Source organism: Calypte anna, chromosome 4B (genome assembly GCF_003957555.1).
Source record: "Calypte anna isolate BGI_N300 chromosome 4B, bCalAnn1_v1.p, whole genome shotgun sequence".
NCBI classification, from domain to species: Eukaryota; Metazoa; Chordata; class Aves; order Apodiformes; family Trochilidae; genus Calypte; species Calypte anna.
This window is the reverse complement of record NC_044249.1, coordinates 20,581,575-20,604,455: the sequence shown is the minus strand read 5'-3', so window position 1 is coordinate 20,604,455 and position 22,881 is coordinate 20,581,575. Positions and strand designations below refer to the sequence as shown.

The following is a 22,881-nucleotide window of genomic DNA, read 5'->3' as shown; positions in this document are numbered from 1 at the left end:
GACTCTGTGGCCATGATGTTGCTGGAATTTTTAATGTGTGGATGGTTCCTGCGGACTGAGATCAACTGGGGACGTGTGGCAGATGGAACAGTTCATTGCAATTCCTCTTGTTCCAGCTTGCTTTGATGCTCTGGGCATAGCTAATTATTCCAAAGCAGTTGCCCATTTCTTTTTCCATGCCAATTCTGCCAGTCCCACCATGACTTAGAAAATTTCAGGAGATAAAAGAGACCGCCCCGACAATCAAAGTAATTGAATGGTTTCCCTTTCATCCTCCTCCTTTTAAATCCCACTTTCCAGCAGGTCCTCCTGCTCACAACAAAAACTGAAGAAGTTGGATTTGCTGTTGAACTGTCTTGTGGATTTTTACTGAGTATTTTCTGATGTCTGACCAGGGGCTGAGCTCACTCTGAGACTTCCAGTTTGTGAAGGGGGTAATAACACTTCCCATCCCTTTACCCAGGAACCTATTTTTCTAGGAACTTGATCTACTGAGGGCTCTTAGGACATCCTCAAATGGGCCCAAAATTGAAGAATGATTTCCTCAGTTGGTGGTGAAAGGCTTCCATAAACACAGACACAGAGAGATGACAAAAGTCCATTTGTTTTCCTTAGAAAACCATGCTAATCGTTCTACCCCAACAGAACCAGATTCTCCTCTTCTACCAGAACACACTCGGTTTCAGCTGAAATGTGGTTTTACCTGTGTTTATTTTAGAAGTGACTCTGCCTCTGTGAGCCCAACTTGTGCAAAATGTTTTGTGACAGGATTTCTACCCTATGAAAAAACAGCATCTACAAAAGTATTTTTGTCTTGGCTGGAAGGAGCCCTTGCAGAGCCTGGTTTTTGTAGCAGATGCTTTTTCTTCAGGATGCAGGTAAAAAAAAACCCATTACACTGATTATTATTTTTTTAATTATACCTGGAATGTATAAGTGGAAGTGCCAGCTTCTGCTGTACAAACAACTCACCACCCCAAGGCAAACAGAAGACCAGGAATAAGAAAAGGTCCCTTCCAACTGGCAGTTCCATGATCCCACTGCCAACTGAGATGAAGGCACAAATATCTGGGACAACCAAAGGGAGATGAATCCCATCCTACAAAACACCCTTAAACCCCCATCTTGGACTCTGAGGAGTCTCCAGCTACATTCTCTGCTAAGGGAAGAGGAACCCTGGCCATAAAACCCCCAGTGACCACCCAGGACCTCCAGGCAAAGGAGCTCAGTAGAGCTCTACTGCACACCCAGCAGAAGATCCAACCCACACAAGAGTTGTGTGGATAATTAGGATTTCATCTCTTGTTGAACAAGCAGCTGCTTAAAGAGTCTCATTAGCCATGGAAACTATTAATTGTGTTAAACCCCCTGGTGATGGCATCACAAACCCAAGAGTGAGCTAAGTTACTTAGCTGCTCAACAGACTGTGGAGGTTTTGGGGAGTTTGAGCTGATTTAAAGAAGAACCTTAGCACATTGTTCAAGCATGGAGAAACAGCTGACAACATCTGGCACTGACATAGGTCCTGGGCTTTAACAATATTGGTTATTTCAGCTCCTCGACACTAATGGGATAAATATTGCTCCTCTTTTACTGAAATAGCAACTTTTCTGCAGAAAGATTCAACCACTTCTGGACTGACACAGGCACTGGTGACAGAGCTGATAGGAAAAATTCTGACTGCAAAGCCTGTCCTGAGTAGAGCTGAGAGTCTTTTTTTTCAGCTCAGCAATTTGCTTAGCCCTTAGAAGTATCACCAGCCAACAGCCTAAGTTACTCAACAGCAACTTCTTGAAAATTCATGTCACACAGAAAAAAAAAAAAAAAGTCAGGACATCTCAGTGTTTTCAGAATAGATCACTTACTCATTTCATTTTCATGTGACAGCTCATGTCTCTAAGTACTCATTTTTTAATACACTTCCATTCACTCGTGTCTTGAATTGAAACAAGATGTTTGACTTCAACTGGAAGGGATTCTTGTTTCTCAGCAGTGTTTCAGTTTCATTTAAAGTGTGGCTCAGTAGCATTTTCAGTTGAAAGCCATTCTGTTTAGCCCTTTATAATCTCCTTTCCAAGGGAGATTTGCCCCAGAATGTTTCAGTTTGGATTTACACTGAGCTTTGCTGCTTTCTCTGAGTTTCAAACCTGTCTCCTGAGCTGTAAAATCAGAGATTTAGACCTTGCAGAAGTTTCTGGTCCCCTTCTAGATAGCATTGAGTAGTGCAATTAATAAAAGGGGAGGGAAAAGACAGCATGTTTTGTAGTCACAAGATAAATGAACTTCTGGGGTGTTTATATTATATGTATAATGCAGCAGGAAGCAAAGAGCAAAGCTGTGTTTGTAAAGAACTTGCTGAGTTCTGCCTTTGGAGGAAGCAGATGGGAGCTACTTAAAGAATAAAATCGGATTTTTAGCTGGTAAACCAAAATAAAATGTTCTTTTCTACTGAAAAGTATTTTCCTGGTGTTTGTTCCCTAATTCTGAGGACTGCAAATAACTCAGAAGAACAGGATCACAGTTCCCAGCCTCATTACCTGAGAGTGCAAAGGTGGGAATGAAGGGGGGAGCTGATTCCTGCTCTTCTGGGGGGCCAAAGAGGTGAGAGTCAGACTGGGGATGCCCTGAGAACTCAGCCTTCAGATAACAGCATCTCCATCAGCCCCACAAAACCCAAATATTCCTTTACAGGCTATAAAAATTCCCCAGTGCACCTGATTGATGGAAGGGAAACTGAGGCACGGGCAGAGAGGGTAATTCACCTCGATTCTTGTAGTGAGAAAAGTTCACAGCAGCCTTACTGCTCCCTGCCTGACTTATACCACAAACCTTCATGCACACACTCATGAAAACTCATCCCAGCAGCAATTTCACCCCTAAACTCACCCAAACACTAACCCTAACCCTAACCCAAGTCCCCAGCAGGCTGTGGAACATGTGGGTGCCCAGCAGGAGATGGGGTCTGACCTCTCAGCCTTGCTGAGCTCTGCTCAAAGGCCATGGTCACTATTTGAAGTTATTTTAATCTCTTCTCCCCAACCCCTCACTTTAGCTGCATCCCTTCAGAGGGTTAAACAGGTTCCCTGGGCTGGGTGCTTGTTGTTAGAGGAGGTGGTGATGGAAAGCAGAGATTTTCCTGCACTTTTAAGGGCTGAAGGTAGCACTGGTGTTGGAAGGGGATGATGCTTTGGCCATCACACCCCTCTGGAGGGGTCTATACCCTCTCAGTCTCCTCTGCACTCTCCTGCATCCTTTTCACCCAAGCAACCAACTTGCCAGAACTTTAGAAAACAGCCAGACAACCCCAAATGAGCACCCAGTGACACGGGCACCAGGGTAGGGCAGGGAGCTGAAACACAGCTCCTGAAAGAGGTGGATCAGACCTGGGAAATCTCTTAGGTCCATCACCCTTGTAGATAAAACCTGGTCCTGCTCCAGGCCCCTGCACATCACTGGCATCCAGGGACGTCAGCAAGACTCATGCTTCAGACTCTGACAGACTTCTTGGGGCCACTCATCTCCAGCATTGTCACCAATTCACAACAGAGTTAGGAGCCCTGGGGCCACAAGAGGCAGATCCAGGTGCCAGCCCCAAAATTGGGAAGAAGGGAGGCCAGGGAGAGGGACACTGCCATAATTACAGCCTGTTTGAACTGGGGCTGCTTCCTCCTTAGCCTGAGCTTCATTAATTAATCTGCTGAATGGAGAATGAATTAATTAAAGCCATTATTATGCTGCTATTATATTCATTTGCTGTTTACTTTGATTGATGATGTGACTCTGATTCATAAATACTGAGTAAGTGTTAATTAATTGAACTAATGCACTGCTGGTTTATCCACTGATCAGTTACCCATCCCTCACCTCTCTGCATGAGTTGTGTCCTGAAAGTTTCTCTCCAGGAGCAGTTTCCCAGGGGCCCAGCCCTTGGGCAGTGGGATTGAGGGGGGAAAGGAAGATTGGGGGTCACTTACCAAAAGGCAGGACGAAGAAGAAGGGGAACCAGCAGAGGATGAACACTCCCACGACGATGGCAAGAGTCTTGGCTGCTTTTTTCTCCCGGGAGAACTTGAGGAGCCTGACAGAAAGGGAACTCCTGAAGTTGTGCCCCTTGCTCCGGGTGCTGGAGAGATGCTCCTCCAGCACGCTGCGGCAGTGGATGCGCAGCACCACTTCCATGGATTTATTCCTCTCCTTCTTGACCCCTGCCTCCAAGCTCTGGGTGGTCCGCCTGGCCACCACGTAGATCCTGAAGTACATCACCAGGATGACCATGAGGGGCAGATAGAAGGAAAAAAGGGAGGAGAAGAGGGCATAGCCCGGCTCCTCCGTGATGCTACAGATGCTTTCATCCGGTGGTGGTGGCTCCTTCCAGCCCAGCAGTGGCCCGATGGAGATGACCATGGAGGAGAGCCAGACCACCACGAGGATGACCCCAGCCTTCCTCTCGGTCATGATTGTGGGGTACTTGAGGGAGTACTTGACCCCGATGTACCTGTCCACGGAGATGATACAGAGGCTCATGATGGAGGCAGAGCAGCACAGCACGTCCACAGCTGCCCAGATGTTGCAGAAGATCCGCCCAAACACCCAGAAACCCAGTACCTCCAAGGTGGCCGAGAAGGGCAGCACGGTGGTGCTGAGCAGCAGGTCGGCGATCGCCAGGTTGACGATGAAGTAGTTGGTGACCGTCTGGAGGTGCCGGTTGCAAACCACCGAGAGGATGACGAGGATGTTCCCCACGATGGCCGAGAGGATGAAGACAGCCAGGAAGACCCCGACTCCCACCGTCTGCACATCCAAAGCGAAAGTCAGCGCGGTGCCGTTGCCCTCGGGGGTCTCCTCACCTTGCAGCCCCCAGGACTGGTTGGTACCGCTCTGGCTGCCCTGTCCCGTCCGGTTCCCACTCAAGCTGCCATTGCTCAGCATAGGGAAAGTCATTGTAAAAAAAGTCCGGGCTCCATGGAGGGTGAGGAGAAAGCGATGCCGAGGTTCAAACCCCCCGACATGATCCCCACGGCCCCCTCCAAAACTCGCTCGGCACCTCTCTCCCCCCCACGCCCCTCCGGGGGCAAAGCTGGAGGGTTGGAGGGTGGGCAGAACGCTCCCCTCCTCGTCCCCCTCCCCACCACAGCCTCTGGCCGCCTCTCAGCCCCGTAGCCGACCCACCCGGGGTGGGGGCAGCGAGGTGGGTGCCCCCCCGATGCCCTCGCATGCTCCGGGGGGGCTGCGCTGGGCAGCGCCCGGCGGCTCCGCTCGCCTGCCCGCTCCTACGGGAGAGCTCCGGGAGGGGCCAAGGGAGGAGGGAGGGAGGGAGGAAAGGAAAGGAGGGGGTGGGCCGGACCGGACCGGGCCGGACCGGGAGCGGGGAATGAGGGGGTGTATCGGGAGCTCTGACCCTCAGGTGCCGCCGCCGGAGGAGGGGGAGGAGGAAGAAGAGGAGGAGGAGGAGAAAAAGAAGGAGGAGAAGGCAGCAGCAGTGCTGGTTTGCTGGACGAGACGAGCCCGTGGCAGGGTGAAGCCGGCAGCAGAGCGGGGAGGTTGCAGACACGGAGGGGAAAAGAAGGGGGAGTTGATGGGAGGGTGATGACGAATGGGGAGCCCACGCACAGACACCCACTAGCGGGGGGATGGCACCCCTGGGGCACCCGGGGACAGGAGGAGGGTGCAGGAACACAGTTAGGGGGAAAGCACCCCCAGGGAGGGGCAGACACCCATTTAGGTGGGGGGGATGCAGGACTGGGGTTCATGCACCCCGCGGGGTTGGGAGGAAGGTGCCCTGGGGGTTGGAGGGGGGAGATAGGTACCCCGGGGGGTGGTGGTGGGGGGATAGGTACCCCTGGGTGCTGCCGTCCCGCCCGACCCCGGCAGAGGGCAGCAGAACGCAGGGTTTGCCCGGAGGGTCCCTCCCCGGGGGTCTTGCTGGGAAGAGGGGGGGGCGGGGGGGCTGCATCTCCTTCTCATGGGACACCACCCTCCCCCCCTCACCCCAGGTCCCCCCAGAGCCAGGAGGGATGATCTACGTGGCTGAAAGGTCACCCAGCCTCAACATCCCACCCAGGGGATGCTCTGCAAGGATGAAGGTCCCCCCAAAACCTCAGCAGCCCACTAGGAGGATGCTGGGAAGGCTGGAGGATGCTGTCAGCCCCCCTTGCCCCCTCTTCCAAAAAATCCATCAGAAGGATGCTTTGCAAGGCTGGCGGGTCCCCCAGTCCCTCTATCCCATCATTAGGATGCTTTGGAAGCTGGCAGGTCCCCTCCATGCCCAGCATCCCATCAGGAAGTTGCCCTGTAAGACTGGCAGGTCTCATTTCTGTCCTCCCATCCTGCCACTCCAGCCCAGAGGTCCTGCCCTGGCTGTGACCATGAGCTGCCCCTCTCTAATTTCTTTGAAAAGCAGAAATCAGTGTCTTGCATTCAGGGCAGTGTTTGATCAGCAGCTCCCTACCTGTGTCTTAACCCTGCTGCAAGGCTTGGAAACAGCAGCTTGTGATTAAAACATATAGGCAGATATTTCTGGCTAATTTCAACAGGGTTAGGGGTTTTTGGGGTTTTTTTTTTTGTTTTGTTTTTCTTCCCACTGATAAAAGCAGATCCTGTTTATACTGGTTTCCTCCCAGTTGACCCTGCTCTCCTGCCTCCATACATTGGGATGGGGACTGACCCCAGTGGTGAGCAGGGGCTCTCCCTTGACTCCCTTCTACTGTACACAGGAAATATTTCCTTGGAGTCTGTTTATCCATGATTTTTCAACTTTTCTTTCTTAAAAAAACCCCCCACAATTTAAAGGGCAGGCTAAGTGGACATTGTTGCTCCATCAGAACAGAGATTTTTTGGATTCACTATCAGAACAAAATATAATAATGTATTTTTTTCCTCTATTTTCCTTTACAATCATTGCAGGAAGTGACACTTTTTTGTTTTGTCTTCCTTATTTCTTTCATGTACTTTACCTTAGGATTTCACCCTCCTTCCTAAAGCTGGGGTTTTTGACCCAGCTGGAAACAACTCAAGTCAACCAACTGGAAAACACAAGCAAAGAAGAGCGAGTGCTGTACAAGGGAAATATTCAAAAGAAAGATTTTGCTTCAAGAAACTCCACCCTACAAACATCTTAATTTTTTTTCTTCATGTGAATTTAAAACCAAACAGCAACAAAAGAGCCCTCACACCCAACACTTGAGGTTAAATTACTCCCTTGCCTTATGTTTTCCTGAAAACATGTCAAGCACCAAAATGAAGGATCATTTCTTACTGGGATGCTAAACCCAGCATGGGATGATCTCAGCCCATGGAATTTTGAGGCTCTATCTTTGTGGCTATCCATAGCTTGCTGTCTAGATAAATATATCTCATCTAATCTATCCAGTGAGACAGAGAGATAAAGAAATAAAGAAAACATGTGCTTTACTCCAAAGCTAAGGCTGGGCTGAACTTCTCACGTACAGTGAGATTTTACCCACCTTATTGGTCAGAAAGGAAAGATTTCTCCCAAATGACATGCTAGGAAATGCCATTAGGGTGAAGATTGTGTCTGCCCTGCCTCTTGGCCTCCTTGGGTGAGCTCTCCCTCATCTCCTGACCTCTCTGAAGACAACTTGCTGGTGTTGCTGAGAGGCTGGAGCTGCCTTGGGACCCCAGGCTTTGAATGGGGTGCAGGAGTGGGATGGCTGAGCTGAAGGTGACACCTTTTGGTGGGGAAAAGGTCACTTTTTGTGCTGCTCAGGACTGATGGACCTTCCCCCAACCATGCATGAAAGCTTTGAGGTTGCACTGATGCTTTTCCCCTCCTCACCAGGGCAGGGAGAGAGCACATCCCAAGCTGTAACCCCATCCCAGCTAACCAGCTCATTAAGGTCCACTTACCTCATTGCTTTCCATCTGTCTCCTTGTTTCAATCTAAACCAGGGTGATTATGGTTAATTTAAACTAATGAGGAACAGGTTTACACTTAAACCCAAATAAAAGGCTGCATGGAGGGTCTGAAGGGCTTGAAGTAAATACCCCCAGAGATCTGTGAGCACCTAGGACCTTGCTAATCTGTTGTGCTTGAGCTGGAAGGAGGTACAGTTCTTTCTCTTGATGTGTTACATCTTTCTTCCCTTTTTTTGACCTTCTGATACCCTTTGGAGGCAGAGTTCATCCTAGGACCTGCCAGTGCCATAGCAGGGTGTGAATGGGGGCTTTTAAATAAAGACACCTGATGAGCAGTGTTGCTCACACTGGGATACACCCGAGTCTTGAGAAGGAAAGGCAAGTTTTGACTGCAAAAGACTCCATCTAAAAGGATTTTGATTGATATTTGCATGGATTCTAGGGTTATAAGAGGAACACCAAGGAGAGTCATGCCCTGGGTACCCTTCTGCAGAGCCTTCAGCATCTCCTGGGTCCAGAGCTGGATCCTGCCCAGATTCAATGCAGGACAGTGCTGGAATTATAAGATTTAACTGATTGTACACTTGGGCTTGCCTTTTCTTGGGCAGGACATCCAGAAATCCTCTGGGAAGTTGGGGTTGGTCACCAGTGCATGTGCCTATGTGACCCATGTCCAGCTGGAGGAGGTGCTGGTTCCTGTGTCCAGCTGGCCCCAGGACTTGAAGCATATAAAAAATGGGCTTGAAGGGATTGAAAGGGATTATTCCAACTGCTGCCCAGTGTGGGGCTGTTGAGAAACTGGAGACAAAGAAAAGCAATACTTTTTTTCAGTGAGTTTTGTGAGACTTGTGTGATGAATGGATGTGTTCATGGTATACTCATTTTTCTGCAATTATTCTTTTTTTTTTTTTTGAAGTCTAGGAAAAATCAGGCCACACTTTGAATGTTTATGTCTTAATTAAGGAGATGAGACTCCTTAATTAAGGCTACGGAGAGGAAATAGTTTTTATTAGCTGACTAAGAAAGGTGGGGGGAAAAAAGAAAATCAGACAATCGTCTTCTGACTCCTACCTAAAACTGCCAGAGCTTCTGAGTCCAAGGAGAACAGCTCTGAAAACCATGCTGATATCTGGGCCACCAGGGCAGGTGGGATGTGTTGATAGAACAAGCAGATAAATGTGGTTTCCAGGACTGGCTGGACATGTTTGTTATTTCAATGGGAATGTTGATGTGTTGGAAATGAAGCATTCCTCAGGGATGTTCTGGGGTATTTTTTTTTGTCTTTTGCTCCGTTAAGAGTCATAGAATAAAACAGTTCAATAGCAAGCAGAGCACTCTAGATCCATATTTGAAAACACTTTTCTTTTTTCAAGGAGGAATGTACAAAAAATAAGGCAAATCCCTTCAGAAATTGCTTACAGAATTAGCAATGAGCAGAATGCTTGCTAATGATGATGTAAAAGAGCAGCCAGTGAGGTATAGAACAGAATAAAATAAGGCATGGCATAAAAGATAAATCACAGCAGGACTGAATGTATAAATAAAAATGCTCCAAGAGGTCAAATTGCAACGAAGGGTTTCTCTGTTATCAGAGGAAAATATTTCTGTTGGCAGCTTTGTTTCTTTGAGAAATTTCACTTCCCCCCAAGGTTAGCATTTATTGGCCATTCCTGGGTTTTTTCCTACCATTTAAATATTCAGACCATCAGCTTCCTCAGATGGTGGGTACGGTTAGAGCCCTAGTTCTCACTTTGCTTTTATAAGAAAAAAATGTTGGTATTAATTGCATAGGTCTAAGGAAGTGTTCCTAATTGTGCTGATGTGATCCTACAAAAAGCAAGGAAGATGGATGAAAGAATCAGCAAAGTCTGTAAGGGAGGAGAGTTTGAACTCCTCTACAGCCCTTTTTTACTCCTCAAAGCCCCTCTGGTCTGCAAAGAACTGCCTCTCATGGTTGACTCTTTTGCCTAAGAAACACCTTTTGGAAAAGGATACCAAACTTGGACTTGGCCTCCAAAGAAGTTGTCATGATGTCATTCCATCCAGGCAGCCATAAAATAACCCTGAGAAAGTCATTGTCCCATCAGCTGGATGGAGAACTGGAGATCTGAAGCCACCTCTGAGGTTGGTTCTGCTTTAGACCTGCCCATGTGTCACCCTGGACATGGCCTTCTGTTAATTCAGTTTGCAAGATGCATAAATGTAAATAAATCCATATAAAGGAAATTTAAGTTGCATTGTCATTTATCCCAGCAGCTTGTTTCCAACACAGGGACCTTCCCAGGCTTCTGCTCTCTAATTTAGCACAAGTAAATGCAAACAAATATAAATACATGGCATGAAAATGAGCAGCTTAAACTCAGACTAAAATTAAACTCTGCAAATTGGGTGCTGCTCCTCAATGATGCCTTCAGTTAAAAATAAACAGAAAGATTTTAGCAACCACCTGAGCACTGAGTAGATCTAGGTTCAATGTATCTGAGGTTGTTTTTTGGTTTGTTTTTTTTTTTTTTTCTTTAATAAAATATTCATAAAATCATAACATTGTGGAATTGTTTGGCTTGGGACACCTCCCACCAGCCCAGGTTGCTCCAAGCCCCATCCAACCTTCAACACTTCCATGGCTGAAGGCTCTGGGCAGCAAAGAATTTCACAGCAAAGAATTTCTTGCCAAAATCTCATCTCAATCTCCTCTTTTCCACTTAGAAACCATTCCTCCTCATCCCATCACTCCATGACCTTGTCAAAAGTCCTTCCCCATCTTTTCTGGAACCCTTTCAGGGACTGGAAGGTGCTCTAAGGTCTGCCCAGAGTCTTCTCCAGGCTGAGCTAATAAATGGTGAGGAACAGTTATCAGTCTCATTTATTTAAGTGAGTTCACCCCCTGCCTGGCTTCCTCACCTCCTGTCCATCTCAAACAGGAGTCAATAAAACGTGTGCTTGAAGCAAGCCAAGGCCACATGGTGAAGGTACAGCCATTTGAGGGTGAAAACTTCACCTGGAAGAAAATCTCTCTTTCATTAAATACCTTCATTCTCCAGCTCTGTTTGTCTCCAATTTGCTGCTGGAGGTTTGTTGGGGTTTTTTCTGCTTCCTTTTCAATGTTGTGCCAAGCTTCAGACAGTTGAAGTTCTCACACACACATTTGTTCTCCACTTTTTCATTTTTGGATCTTTCCTTGGAAGTCAGAGAGTCCTTGTTGATGGGATCTTGTTGGCAGAGAGTGGCTGTCACACACCCTGCCAGCAACATGCCATATCTCAGGGCACTTAGCAAGGTCATGCTTTTTTTTGGTGATAAATCCATGAGGTCTGGATGTGTTGCTACCTCTCAATCTGATTCTGACATGCAAGTCAGCAGCAAACTTCCTCCCAGACCTTCCAGAAGGTCTTATCCAAATAATTCTTTTCTGATGTTGGCTATTAGCTATCCTGAAATTTAATAAGTCAATCAGACAGAAGCCATGAGTCCCAAAGACTCATGGAAATTACTTGGGAGAAGACAGTGAATAATATCCTTGCATCAGCTGGCCAAAGAGCTAAAAACCAGGTCAAGAAAGATCAGTCATTATTAAAACTATCATCATTATTTTTAGTAGGGGTTAGAATATTAAAAAAAAAATATATTCTATAAAATATAGAAAAGCAGAAAAGCACACTTCTAGAAATGTATTACAGGCAGCTTGACAGTCAGTGGGAGAGAATGGTGCAGAAAATGGCAACAAGGTAGAAAGTGAGGCAGGGAGAAATTAATAAAATTCCAAAAACTGGTAAGAACCTAACTCAGCTATTTACAAGCTCTGTTCCAGGCAGGAAAAAGGATTTACTCTTTGCTGTGAGGTGTTTGAATGAAGAAGCATCCCTAAACCCCAAAAGCTGTCCTTGCTGTGACAGATACATCACAGTGTTGGACAGGGGAATATCCAATGGTTTGGAATTCTGGAGTTGCTTCCAGCTTCTGGTTTGGAGCAGTGGCTGCTCCTGGGCCAGGATGCAGGAGCAAAAGGGAAAGTGCAGTAATCTAATCCAGATGTTTCAGCAGTGAGTGAATCCTCGGGTTTGACAGCAGTTCTCTGGCATTCAGGAAATGACTGTGGTTGGAGATTTAATGTTTTCTACTCCTCTGCTTCCCTTCCAGGACAAGGGAAAATAAAACATGGCAAATGAATGTGGAAGTTATCAAAAGCTCAGAGGCTGTCTTAGGGGTTTTATTTCCCCCTCCTGTACACACGTGTTTAAAGTCCTATTTTCTGGAGAAGGTGTGAGAAGCAAACCTTTGACTTTGGTTATATTCATTTATGAAGAATATAACAGCCAATGGCTATAGCCAGCAAAAACCAGAGCTCAGGTCCTCACCATCCAGGGTTGCCTCCTAAATTCAAATAATTCCAAGTGATGGAAGCACCCAGCACAGCAGGGAAAACTCAGTAGAGCAAACCAAAAAAAGAACACAAGAGTTAGCAGTGGAAAAGAAACAGAGAACATTCTGACATGATGTATAAAATACTTAAAATTTGGGTTTTCCCACATCTCAAACTCTTTATGGCATCTTCTGTCTCAAAGGAGGCAGAGGAGACCTTCCGAGGAAGGGCAACAAATCCATGCAGCTCTAAGCAACAGTTTTTCTGTCAAATCTGATAAAGTGGGTTAGGACTCCTCAGTCTGGGAAAGAGATGCTTAAAGGTGAGGTCTAAAAATCCAAGGGAACAGAGGTGGTGAAGACCCAACTAAACCTGGTCTCTCCTGAAGTAAGAACAGGGGGAGCAAGGGGGGTCATTGTGTGATGCTGGTACCTGTTGGGTTACAGAAGGACAAGAGGAGGTGGCTATTTATGCACCAGGCTTATTTTCCAGAGGATGTTGCAGTGTCAGATGTTTCTATGGCTCCTGGGAGAGTTTGCACAAGTATTTGAAGTAATAGATCACAAAATAAGAAAATTGCATCAGATTGAAGAAATTCAAGCTGGGAGTAATGGCAGACAGGGGGAATGGAGGAGGAAAGGGTCATGGTTTTGTGCCATGTTCTGACTCTCTCCCACTCTGTACAAGGCTGAGAGAGAAATATGGGCTACTTTGGCAATTCTAAAGCCAGCTTCAGGAACATGACCAACAAAGAGTCCTTCCCAACCACAGGCACACCTGGGATGCCCCCTTGTCACTTTGGAGAACCACACTATTACCTTCAGTGGCGGCTTCTTAGAGCTTATGTACCTCACCAACCTGTGTCACCCCATTACCTGAATCAATCCCAAAGAACAATCTGGGGCAAAAGAGGTGGGCACAGTGCCCTGAGGTCATGGTTGCCAGCACCAGGAGGAAGGGAGGTGGACCTACTTGATCCTACTGGTACCATCCATCACCCCACAGCAGGCTCAGGGGGTGCTATGTGGTAAGCTGAAGGAGCTGGGATGCTCTGCTGGGAAGTGGCCTTCAAGAGCTGTCACAAGACTAAGACACCAGTTCTAAAGCTCTTAGGTGAAATCTCCCCTGGTCATCCTCCCTTTGCTGGCTGCAAGGGTTGTATTTTCCCATAATGACTGGTTCAGGATCACCAGACTGGTTAAATGAACTGGAGCAATTACATAGGTGATGAACCCCAACTGGAATTCAGCCAAGAAACATAAATGATTCAAATACCTGATTAGGAGATGAGTTTGAAGCCAATTTACAGGCAAAAAACAAGGGCTGGGGGATTTAAGTCAATTCTTATCGGCGTCCTCATCTCAGGACATGGAACGTAACAGAGATGAATCTCCATGTGGTTGGCAAGGAGCAGAAAATGTGTTGTTTCCTTCTCATATGATAGAATTAATTCCTAAGTATCTGCTGGCCCCTTTGAGCGGATTCCTTGCAGTGCTGACTTTCCCCAAAAGCAACCCTATATCCTTCCAAACAATGTTCTCAAAGCAAAATGTTCCTACGAAGAAAATCTACACAGCTGAGAGATTTGCTGAGCTATTTGGAGCTTCTTTCCAGAAACCAGGTCAAGCTCCATGAGAGCAAATCCCAGGGATGGGCATTTAATTGAGGCAAAGCAGGGCATGCCAGGTTGGGATGCAAATTCAGGTTTCTGGGACATCCATCCAAGTGATGCTGAACAAGCTGACCAGCCCAATACTCACTGGGTTATTTTGTGTGCTCACTTCTGACTCACAACCAGAGCCACAAATTGGCACAGACCCCCCCAATCAAACTGCTTTTTTAATCATGCAAATCAAGAAGGAGAGGTGAGCTGGTAAACTCCTAAAGTTTCAAGGTTTTAACAAAATTTATGGCCAACACCTTTGCCTAACAGATGATAAAGTCTAAGTCTCCAAAAGAGGCTTACAATTGTAGTTTATTATATCATGCAAAAGGGTAAATAGGGACTGGATACTTAGATGAAGATTTGGGGTTATAATATGGAAAAAAATCAACAAGAATGGAAGTTCTGGCTCGTACTTCCACTCTTCTGATGCAATGAACTTTCCTTGAACTGGATAAAGCTCCTCTTGCTCACAGCAAAAACTTCCAGGGAGGCTGCTGAGCAAAGGATCACCATCTTTTTCCTCTGGATCCTGACTTTTTAAGCATCAGTGCAAATGGTGCATTTAGTAAATAAGTTAAAAAAAACCCCAAAAAACCACAAAACAAAGTCACACAACTTGATGTGTTACCAGGAAGCTCAGCCACGTGGCAATGAGCATGCAGAATAGAAGAAAACAAAGAGACAGCTCATGAAATCAGTACCATTCACCTTATAAACCTATCAGACTCACAGGACCCAACTAACTTTCCCTTTATTGCTTCTCTATCAGCTGAACACAGAGCCCCAAATGGAAATAAGTGTGAGAAAGCCTCTAATTGAAGCATTACGAGAAATTGCCTAGAGGATATTAAAGATATTAAAATACCCTAGAATCAGCTTCTAGAGGAAATTCAGTGCAGAGAGATTCAAGCACTAATTAAACAGGCAAATAAACCACCAGGAATATAAACAATCCAGCCAATAAACTGTGAAAAAGCTCTTTTCCATGGAGCTTGGCCACAGCCTGGGTGAAACGGCAGAGCCAAGAACCACAGTCCCATTTGATGCCTGCAGCTGGAACAATCTTTGGGTTTCCACTAAATCTAGGATGAGAATGACCCCACCACTCCAGCAATGGCCCAGTGCTGGGGAAGGCAGCCTTCCCTGCTTTATTTGATGTTTGATTTGGTTTTAGTAGGGTTTTTTTTTTTGAGAGATGCCAGAAATGATAGGCTTGTAGGGAGGTCACTTGTGTAGCAACAGTTCTCTCCTTTGCTAAACACTGATTATATCTTGGTCAAGTGCCACCACCCTCAGTTTTCAGCTCTCAGTGTGAAAGGTTCACTTTACAATGTTGAATTCTGGAAAATCAGGAGGTTTAGTCACAGCAGTACCTACTGGTAGCAACTGGGAGATGTGAGAAAGGAATTCCTTGCCCTGGATGTGGCTGGAAAGGAGAGGATAGCAGGGAATATAAAGAAGCCAGAAAATTCTTGATGTTAATAAGCATAATTTTTTGGTGAGCAACTGAAAAAAAAAACAACAAAAAAAAACCCCAATCAACCAACCAACCAACCAAAAACCCAAAGAGAAGAGAAGATGTTGTGAGTTTTAATAGAACATTCAGGAACAGACTGAGAACATGAAGGTAGAGGACAGCTTGGGTGAGACTGAAACAATACCAACTGCTCTCAGGAAAAGAAGACAAGATCCTGATAATGGTCTTCAGAACAACTAATTTCCTCAAGTGGAAGCAGTTAAGTCCCAGAAAGGACCTGTTTTAAGGGAGGTGCTTAAGATATTAGCTAACAAAAAACCCAAGAAGGGTGATGGGGAAGTTGGCTAAAGGTGTGGAGATGGCCCAGAAATCCCAGTAACTTCAGTCTACAGAAAGTTTGTGGCTTGTGATGAGCTCTTCTAATAATTCATAAAGAAGATGGCATGGAATTATTGCTTCTTTAGCTTGATAATATTGGCTGGTCAGATGGTCTTCCTAATTCTGGGTAGTGCCACTGTCCTATAAAGGAGGCCACAAGTAGCTCTAGAAGAACAAGGATTTAAAAGACTCACACGACCACATTCCTTAGATCCCAGTCACTCTACTGGGAATGAAGATGTCTGGCCAGTATACTAATATTGGCCATCCTGGGAAATGGAGTTTAACTGGGATTTCACAAAACCCTAGCATAAATTTTTAGGTTGGAAGTGGCCTCCAGACGTCACTGAGTCCAAGATGTAGCTCAAAACAGGTTTCACTAGACCAGGTAGCTCATGATCATGCCCAGTTGATTCTGGAGCAGCTCCAAGGACAGGAAATTTCTTTTTTCACCTGTAGGTGTTTTTTTCAGTGTTTTTTAGAGGGATGAAGGGGTGAGAATGAAGTAGTTTCAATATTATGATGATTGCAACAGCAGAATTCAAATGCTAGGAGCTGAAGATGCCCAAAAGAATGATGTGAAATGATTTGCAAGTGTAAAATAATTTAAGCAAAGAAAGAAAAAGGGTAGAAGGGAAGGGGGAAGAGTTAATTCCTCCTTTGTATGGACTGCAGTGTGTACAGACAAAGAGATAACAGGGCACCCATGTCCCAAGTTCTTCAATATTTTGACTGGCACGAGCAAAGTAAATAAGTCAGCTATAGTTAGAGCTTGTTCCTAAATGTCCAGACAGATCTGTAAAAATGGAGAAATTTAAGGGAGGTTGAAGACTGCCAGCACTTCCCCAGACGTGTTAAACTGCTGGGTTCAACACCACTGCTTTTTGAAGGAAAAAAAGTTTTCAAGAGAGTGAGCCAGGCGTGTCCCTTATACAGATTGCTCTGTGATCCTTGCTCACCAGCCTTTTGAAAGCAGATCTGATTCCCAGGCTCTTTGGAAACCTTACCTGACATTAATGCCATTTGTACTTCCAAATGCTGTAAATTATAGGTGCCCCATTGGGCTGATAGCTGCAAAAAAAAAAAAAAAAACCCAAACCCCCCAAAAAAGCTGTTATTTTTCAGGCTCTCTGGTTAGGAATAGCAAGGCTGAATATGGGCCAGAAAGTCTGATTTCCCATTTGGAAGAATTTAAAGAATTAATTATTTGGCAGAACAAATGTACTTGTAAAATGAAGCAGCAGGACACATTTTGCCCTTTGAGTCCCTCAGATAAACCAACTAACCCAGAGACAGAAATCAGCTGCATCAGTTTCTAGCAGGGAACCAGGAATGCTGTGTGTAAATGAATAAAAACTCTCTGGATTCTTGAAGAGAGAAACCAACCTGAGCTGCCTGAAATCTTTCTTGATCCACAAGCAATTTAAAAATGTTTGAAATGCTCCTTTTTTTTTTTTTTCATGTTTTTTTCCAGGTTTATCAGAAGCTTTGTGTCTGGCATACTTAGAGCTGCTCAGATTTTGTTAGGAAGAGTGTAGATGCAGCCTCCTCTAATCCAGGAATTCAGAAATTATCACAACAATTTGAACCTGAATTCAGTGCTGCCTGCTCCCCACCATGATGCTGAAAATATAATATAAACCCTCCTCTCATATAAGGAGGATTTATGTACATAGCTATGTATATTTTTGTATACTTGCATTAAAAATTATTCTCTTTGCTTTGGGGTGCTTGGCAGTGGATTGCATCAAGCAAAATCATTTTTTTTATGTGTGTGTGAAAATGGGAAAAAAGGCAGAAGAGCAACTGGAATTCACTGAGGCCAAAAACTGTGGAATTCACATCACATTTTGGAGACCCTAAAGATTCCTATGAGAAAGAGCAGCTCCTTTCTGGGATGTGCTTACAGATACACCTAGTAGTAGGGGAAGGATTAAAAAAAAGGTATTTTTGACCATTTTTTTGGTGATATAGCTCTAAACTGGCTTGTGCTGCAGGAGTGGAGATGCTGCTTTTTTTCTTTTATTTAAAAAGCATTTTTTTTGAACTGGGAAGTTTCAGTCTTGCACTGTCAGAATGATGACTTTATTCAGATGTAGATCCATGGACCTGGACCCAGAGGGTTTCTCACAGCTCTTACTAATCAAGGTGGTTAATAAGGTTAATTAATCAATGAATCAGGTGCTAATAGTGTTGGCAGTGTGATTACAATTTGGTAATTATGGGTTGTATTTGCATGATCACCCAATGCTCCCCACACTGTGCTGCCATTGACAGACCCTGTGATAGCACCAGGAATAACCAGCTCATGGAGTAACTGCAACCAAACACTTCTGCTCAGTGAAATAAATGCTTTCCAGACATGGGTCACACTGCAATACTTTATAGTATTAAAGGAAAAGAAGAAAAAGGAAAGAAGAAGGGAAAAAAAAGAAGGAAAAAGAAGAAAAAAGAAGGAAAAAAGAAGGAAAAAAAGAAGGAAAAAAGAAGGAAAAAAGAAGGAAAAAAAGAAGGAAAAAAAGAAGGAAAAAAGAAGGAAAAAAAGAAGGAAAAAAGAAGGAAAAAAGAAGGAAAAAGAAGGAAAAAAGAAGGAAAAAAAGAAGGAAAAAAAGGAAAAAAAGAAGGAAAAAAAGAAGGAAAAAAGAAGGAAAAAAAGAAAAAACAAAAAAAGGAGGAAGAAAAGGAGGAAGAAAAGGAGGAAGAAAAGGAGGAAGAAAAGGAGGAAGAAAAGGAGGAAAGAAAAAGGGAAAAAAGGGGAAAAAAGGGGAAAAAAGGGGAAAAAAGGGGGAAAAAGGGGGAAAAAGGGGGAAAAGAAATAAAAAGGAAAGAAAAAAGAAAAAAGGAAAAGAAAAAAGAAAAATAAAAATAAAAGAAAGAAAAAAAGAAAAGAAAGAAGAAGAAAGAAAAGAAGAATGAAAAAAAGAAGAAAGGAAAAAAAAGAGGAAAAAAAAGAGGAAAAAAAGAAAAAAGAAAGGAAAAAAAGAAGCATACTGGCCCTCTGAAAGCATCAAGAAATCTTAACACCTCTTAGCTGATATTTTGGGTGGGCAGTGCCAGGGAAAGGCAGAGGGTAGGAAAACCTGAATTTTGTGGCTGCATTGCTGCAGCTACAGAGAGGGGAGGAGAGAGGAGAGCAAACAACTTCTTGCCCTGTTTTCTTGTCTCTCTTACACCTGGCCTCCTATTTTTGCAAAGTTGAGGATGTTTTTTGTGAGCCAAAAATAAAAAGTCTTCAGAGACTTGAGGACTTCTAGGACTTATTTAAAAAGAAGTTACAAGATGCACTCAGAAAATACAACTGGGGGCAGAAAACAGTGTGGAAAAATCAAAAAAGCTGCAGAAATGTTGTACCAAACAAAAGGGTGGAGAAAAAGGGAGAGCAACCTTCTTCCTTTACATTGTTGGCTCTCTGATAAGTTAGAAATAAAATGATCATCTCTGTTGATAATGTTTTGGGTAGCTGAAAACCAAGAGAGATCATTTGAAACCATTAGAGATCATTTGAATTTTCCCTTCCAGCTGCAGGAGGGGAGCTGAGATGGTCAGGATGTGCTGGAGATGTGGTTTAGGAACATGACCACTGGAATTCCAAGATACAGATAGCAGAAGTTTCTAAAAAGTGCCAGCACATGAGATTATGGCCATAAATCCCTTTTAATTCATGAATTAAAGTCAGTAACATTGCCATGTAAACTGAGGCACAAAGGCTTTTGCTCAGCATCAAATCTCCAGCTATTTCTTCAAAGGCAACTAAAGTAGGCTAGAATAGGAGAAGAATAGAATAGAATTATTCTTGATAAACAGTTAAACACCAAAACCAATATGCTAAATTGATTTCCCTTGGATTCTTGTAGAAGAATAGCACTCCAGAGGACATCTGGAGCTACCAGAGGTGCTGAGCTTTCACCCAGTTTCTTGCCAGAGGATCAATTCCTGTGCCACTGGGGTGGCTTTGGCACAGGACAACCTGAGGGATGGCAACACCTTTTGTCTGTCAAACTTCCCCAAAATTACTTGGAGGGAGAACCTCCAAGAGGTTCTGCCTTCCAGAGCAGCCTGTGGAAGCAAATCACCACAATTTTCTAGGTCCATCTCCCTTGCAAAGAAGTTCTCCTGTGTTTCTGTTTTTACTCCATGGGCAGGTAGTTTAACTTGTGAAACTCTAATCCTGCCAATATTAATTACCCATAATGAGGCAGCCATGCTAAGTAAAACCTGACCACTGGGGAGATATTAGAGGTGATGTACTCATTTTTTATGTGCATATTCATCTGCTGAGTTTAAATCCAAAGAACACTGTCAGAGTGAAAAGGCACTCATTATTAACATTAGGCTGAAACTTCTAAAGCAGAAAAGATGCTGAATGACCTCATGAGGCAAGTGATTTACAGATGTTATTAAAACCAGAGAGAGGCTGTGTTTCAAGGCTTTAATTATTTTGTAAACTCTATCTGATTAACTCCTATTAATCTTGTGTTTGCTTGTTTGCCTGACCTGTGTGACCAGCACAGGAATTTGCTACCAGTTGTATCCAGTTAGTAAATGTGTGAAAGGGATAAGTAAATGAGGTTACTGGGAGGGGAAGAAATGACAAGAAGAAGAAGAAATAGGGGAAGAAATAGCAAGTGTCTATTTACCAGAGTGTATTCAGTGCCATGCCAGGCTTCAGGATGACATTAGTGGCTCCATGGAAGAGGTTGCCCAAGGAGGTGGTTGATACCTCATCCCTGGGGATATGGAGCAGGTTGCCCAGGGAGGGGGTTGAGGCCCCATCCCTGGGGATATTCAAGGTGAGGCTTGAGGATGCTCTGAGCAACCTGATCTGGGTGAGGGTGTCCCTGCTGACTGCTTGGGGTTGGACTAGAGGACCTTTAGGGTCCCTTCCAGCCCAAACCATTCCCTGGTTTTATAACCTATAACAATATAACAAGCTGACTTCTTTGCTAGCACTGAAAATGGGTTTGTGGTATTAATCAAGTACTTAATTTAAATAAACCATATACTTGCTGAGTTCAAAAGCTGTGAAGTTCCCCAAAGACAAATAAGATAAGGGTGTCATCTGAAGTATTTTAGGAATCTTGTGGTAACATGCTTGGATTAGTCCAAAGGGATAACCAAGCTCCTTTTGGGAGCATCTTCTCCTGAGCAGACTTGAGATAACCCCCTGTGACTCTGCTCTCCAAGCAGAGCCCTGTGTCTATTCCATTGCAAAGCTGTCTGTGCTTTCTACTAATAATCTAACTAACTAAATCTTTCTACTAATAATCTAACAGACCAAGGGCAGCTCTGAAATTTGGAGAGTTGTTAATATTGTACCATGCATCTGTGGCTATTAACATCACTTGGGAGTAGCTGAACTGGAGAGCAGAGAGTGTCACAGTCCAGCAGAGAATTATAGAGGACTTAGAAGAGCACTTCAGTGTAAAACAATGACTATTAAACAGCCAAGCACATGGGAGCAATTTGCAGAATAAAACTCATCTTGGTTATAATGATGAGAGCCCACTGGGGGTGAAGCTGAAGGCACCTGTGAAAGGCATCAGGTTGCAGAGGGTTTGGTTTCAAGGCTGAGATGCTTTTGCAAAAACATCATCTGTTAATCAGACTGAGAGAGAAAAACTGCAAAAAAAAGGGGGACATGGAGCATGCAGAGCCACAAGAAGCTGCCAGCCAGCATTTTCTGGGTTAATGGTTGGATTTGGTGATCCTAGAGGGCTTTTCCAACCAGGACAATTCTGTGATTGGGAGGACATCTAACATTATAACTGGCCTTCTGCTCAAGGCCTGTGAAAGAGGTTCAAAAAGAGTTAAAGGGCTTGAGATAAAAGCCACATACCTAGGAGATGAGTTGCTGACTGGTAACTCCATTTATCTCATCCAGTTCTTCAAAGACACAGAGCAGGAGTTGAGTGGAAGGTGTAGCAACCTGCTTGGAGCAATCCCGTCTGTATGAAGGTAGCTAAAGCACAGGCAGGAGCTGCAGTATCTCTATTGAGTTCTAACAATGAAATTGGAAAAATGAGTCCTCTCAAATCCTGGAAGAGTGAACAAGGAGAGGCTGGGTTCTTGCTGGGATTCCAGCTGGGAAGACACACAGAAGATGTCTCCCATTCTCCATAGAGTGGAAAGCATGGAATAGAGCACCATGGCTAAGGCTTGATTTCCTCTGTTCACAAATTGTTTTCTTGTTGCTAATAAGCCAAGCGACCATTTTAATTAGCAGCTCTGAATATGAGATTTTAATCAATCAGTTCCTGGTCTCAGAGGAGCTCAAGACTCAGTATTGCAGCCTCCTGACCTTGGACAAGAAGGCAGATGGATGGATAAAAGGATCAGGTCCCAAATCCAGATGACTTTATAAATCTTCACATCCTTCTGAGAACACTATTTTTGTACTCCTCAGAGCCTGTGTTTGAGCATTAGACACAGGGCAAGAAACACATTAAGTCACAGAAATCAAACTTGCATGTGAAGAGCCTCAGCTGCCCAATTGCCTGGCTTCAGGTGAGCTGAGTTTCTGAAGGAGAACCTAAAAACCCTGAGACTTCACTGCTGCTCTGCAAGTCCTTGGCCCTTCAGCACATGGTGAAAACTCACCTTGGTCTAACAGAGGCTGAGACACACTACCAGGATCTCAACTATATAAAGAGATCCTCTGTGATGTGGACCAACCACCTCCTTGAGATGTCCAAGGCCATAAAAAAGTTCTTCAGAGTAGTCCAGACCAGTGAGATTTGTTCCAATTACCTGGGCTGCAGAACAGACCCCCCTGATTTGTTCCCTTAAACAGCTAGAAAAATATCTCTGTGCCCCAAAGCACCAAGATGTAGTTAGTGGCTGTAATCCACTGGAAAATGAGGCTAATTATTCAGATTTGCTACTAATGATTTCCCCTGAATCCCTGTTGATCAGCCTGTCCTCCAAAAGCTTGGACATGTACCCAAAACTCTTCGTCCCTTCCCCACACCCTCCAATCTTGCAATCACCGCTGTCCCTTCCCAACACAACAAGGAAATGGTTAAATGACAAAAATACCCCCAAAACTATACCTGAACCAGAGAGAGCAGGTAATGAGTTCATGTAGGACCATGCTGAGACATGGACATACCATGGGCTCTGCAAGTC

At 44.6% G+C, this 22,881-nt stretch overlaps 1 protein-coding gene across 1 annotated transcript in view; it reads right to left on the bottom strand.

Annotated features, from left to right (window-relative positions):
- ADRA1D (adrenoceptor alpha 1D) overlaps positions 1 to 5,285 on the bottom strand; it is a 30,559-nt gene extending 25,274 nt beyond the window's left edge. Inside the window, exon 1 of the mRNA XM_008501663.2 lies at positions 3,975 to 5,285. Coding sequence (XP_008499885.2) covers positions 3,975 to 4,941 — 967 coding nt within the window. The 5' untranslated portion in view covers positions 4,942 to 5,285. The remainder of the gene's footprint in view (positions 1 to 3,974) is intronic.
- Between the last annotated feature and the right edge of the window lie 17,596 nt (positions 5,286 to 22,881).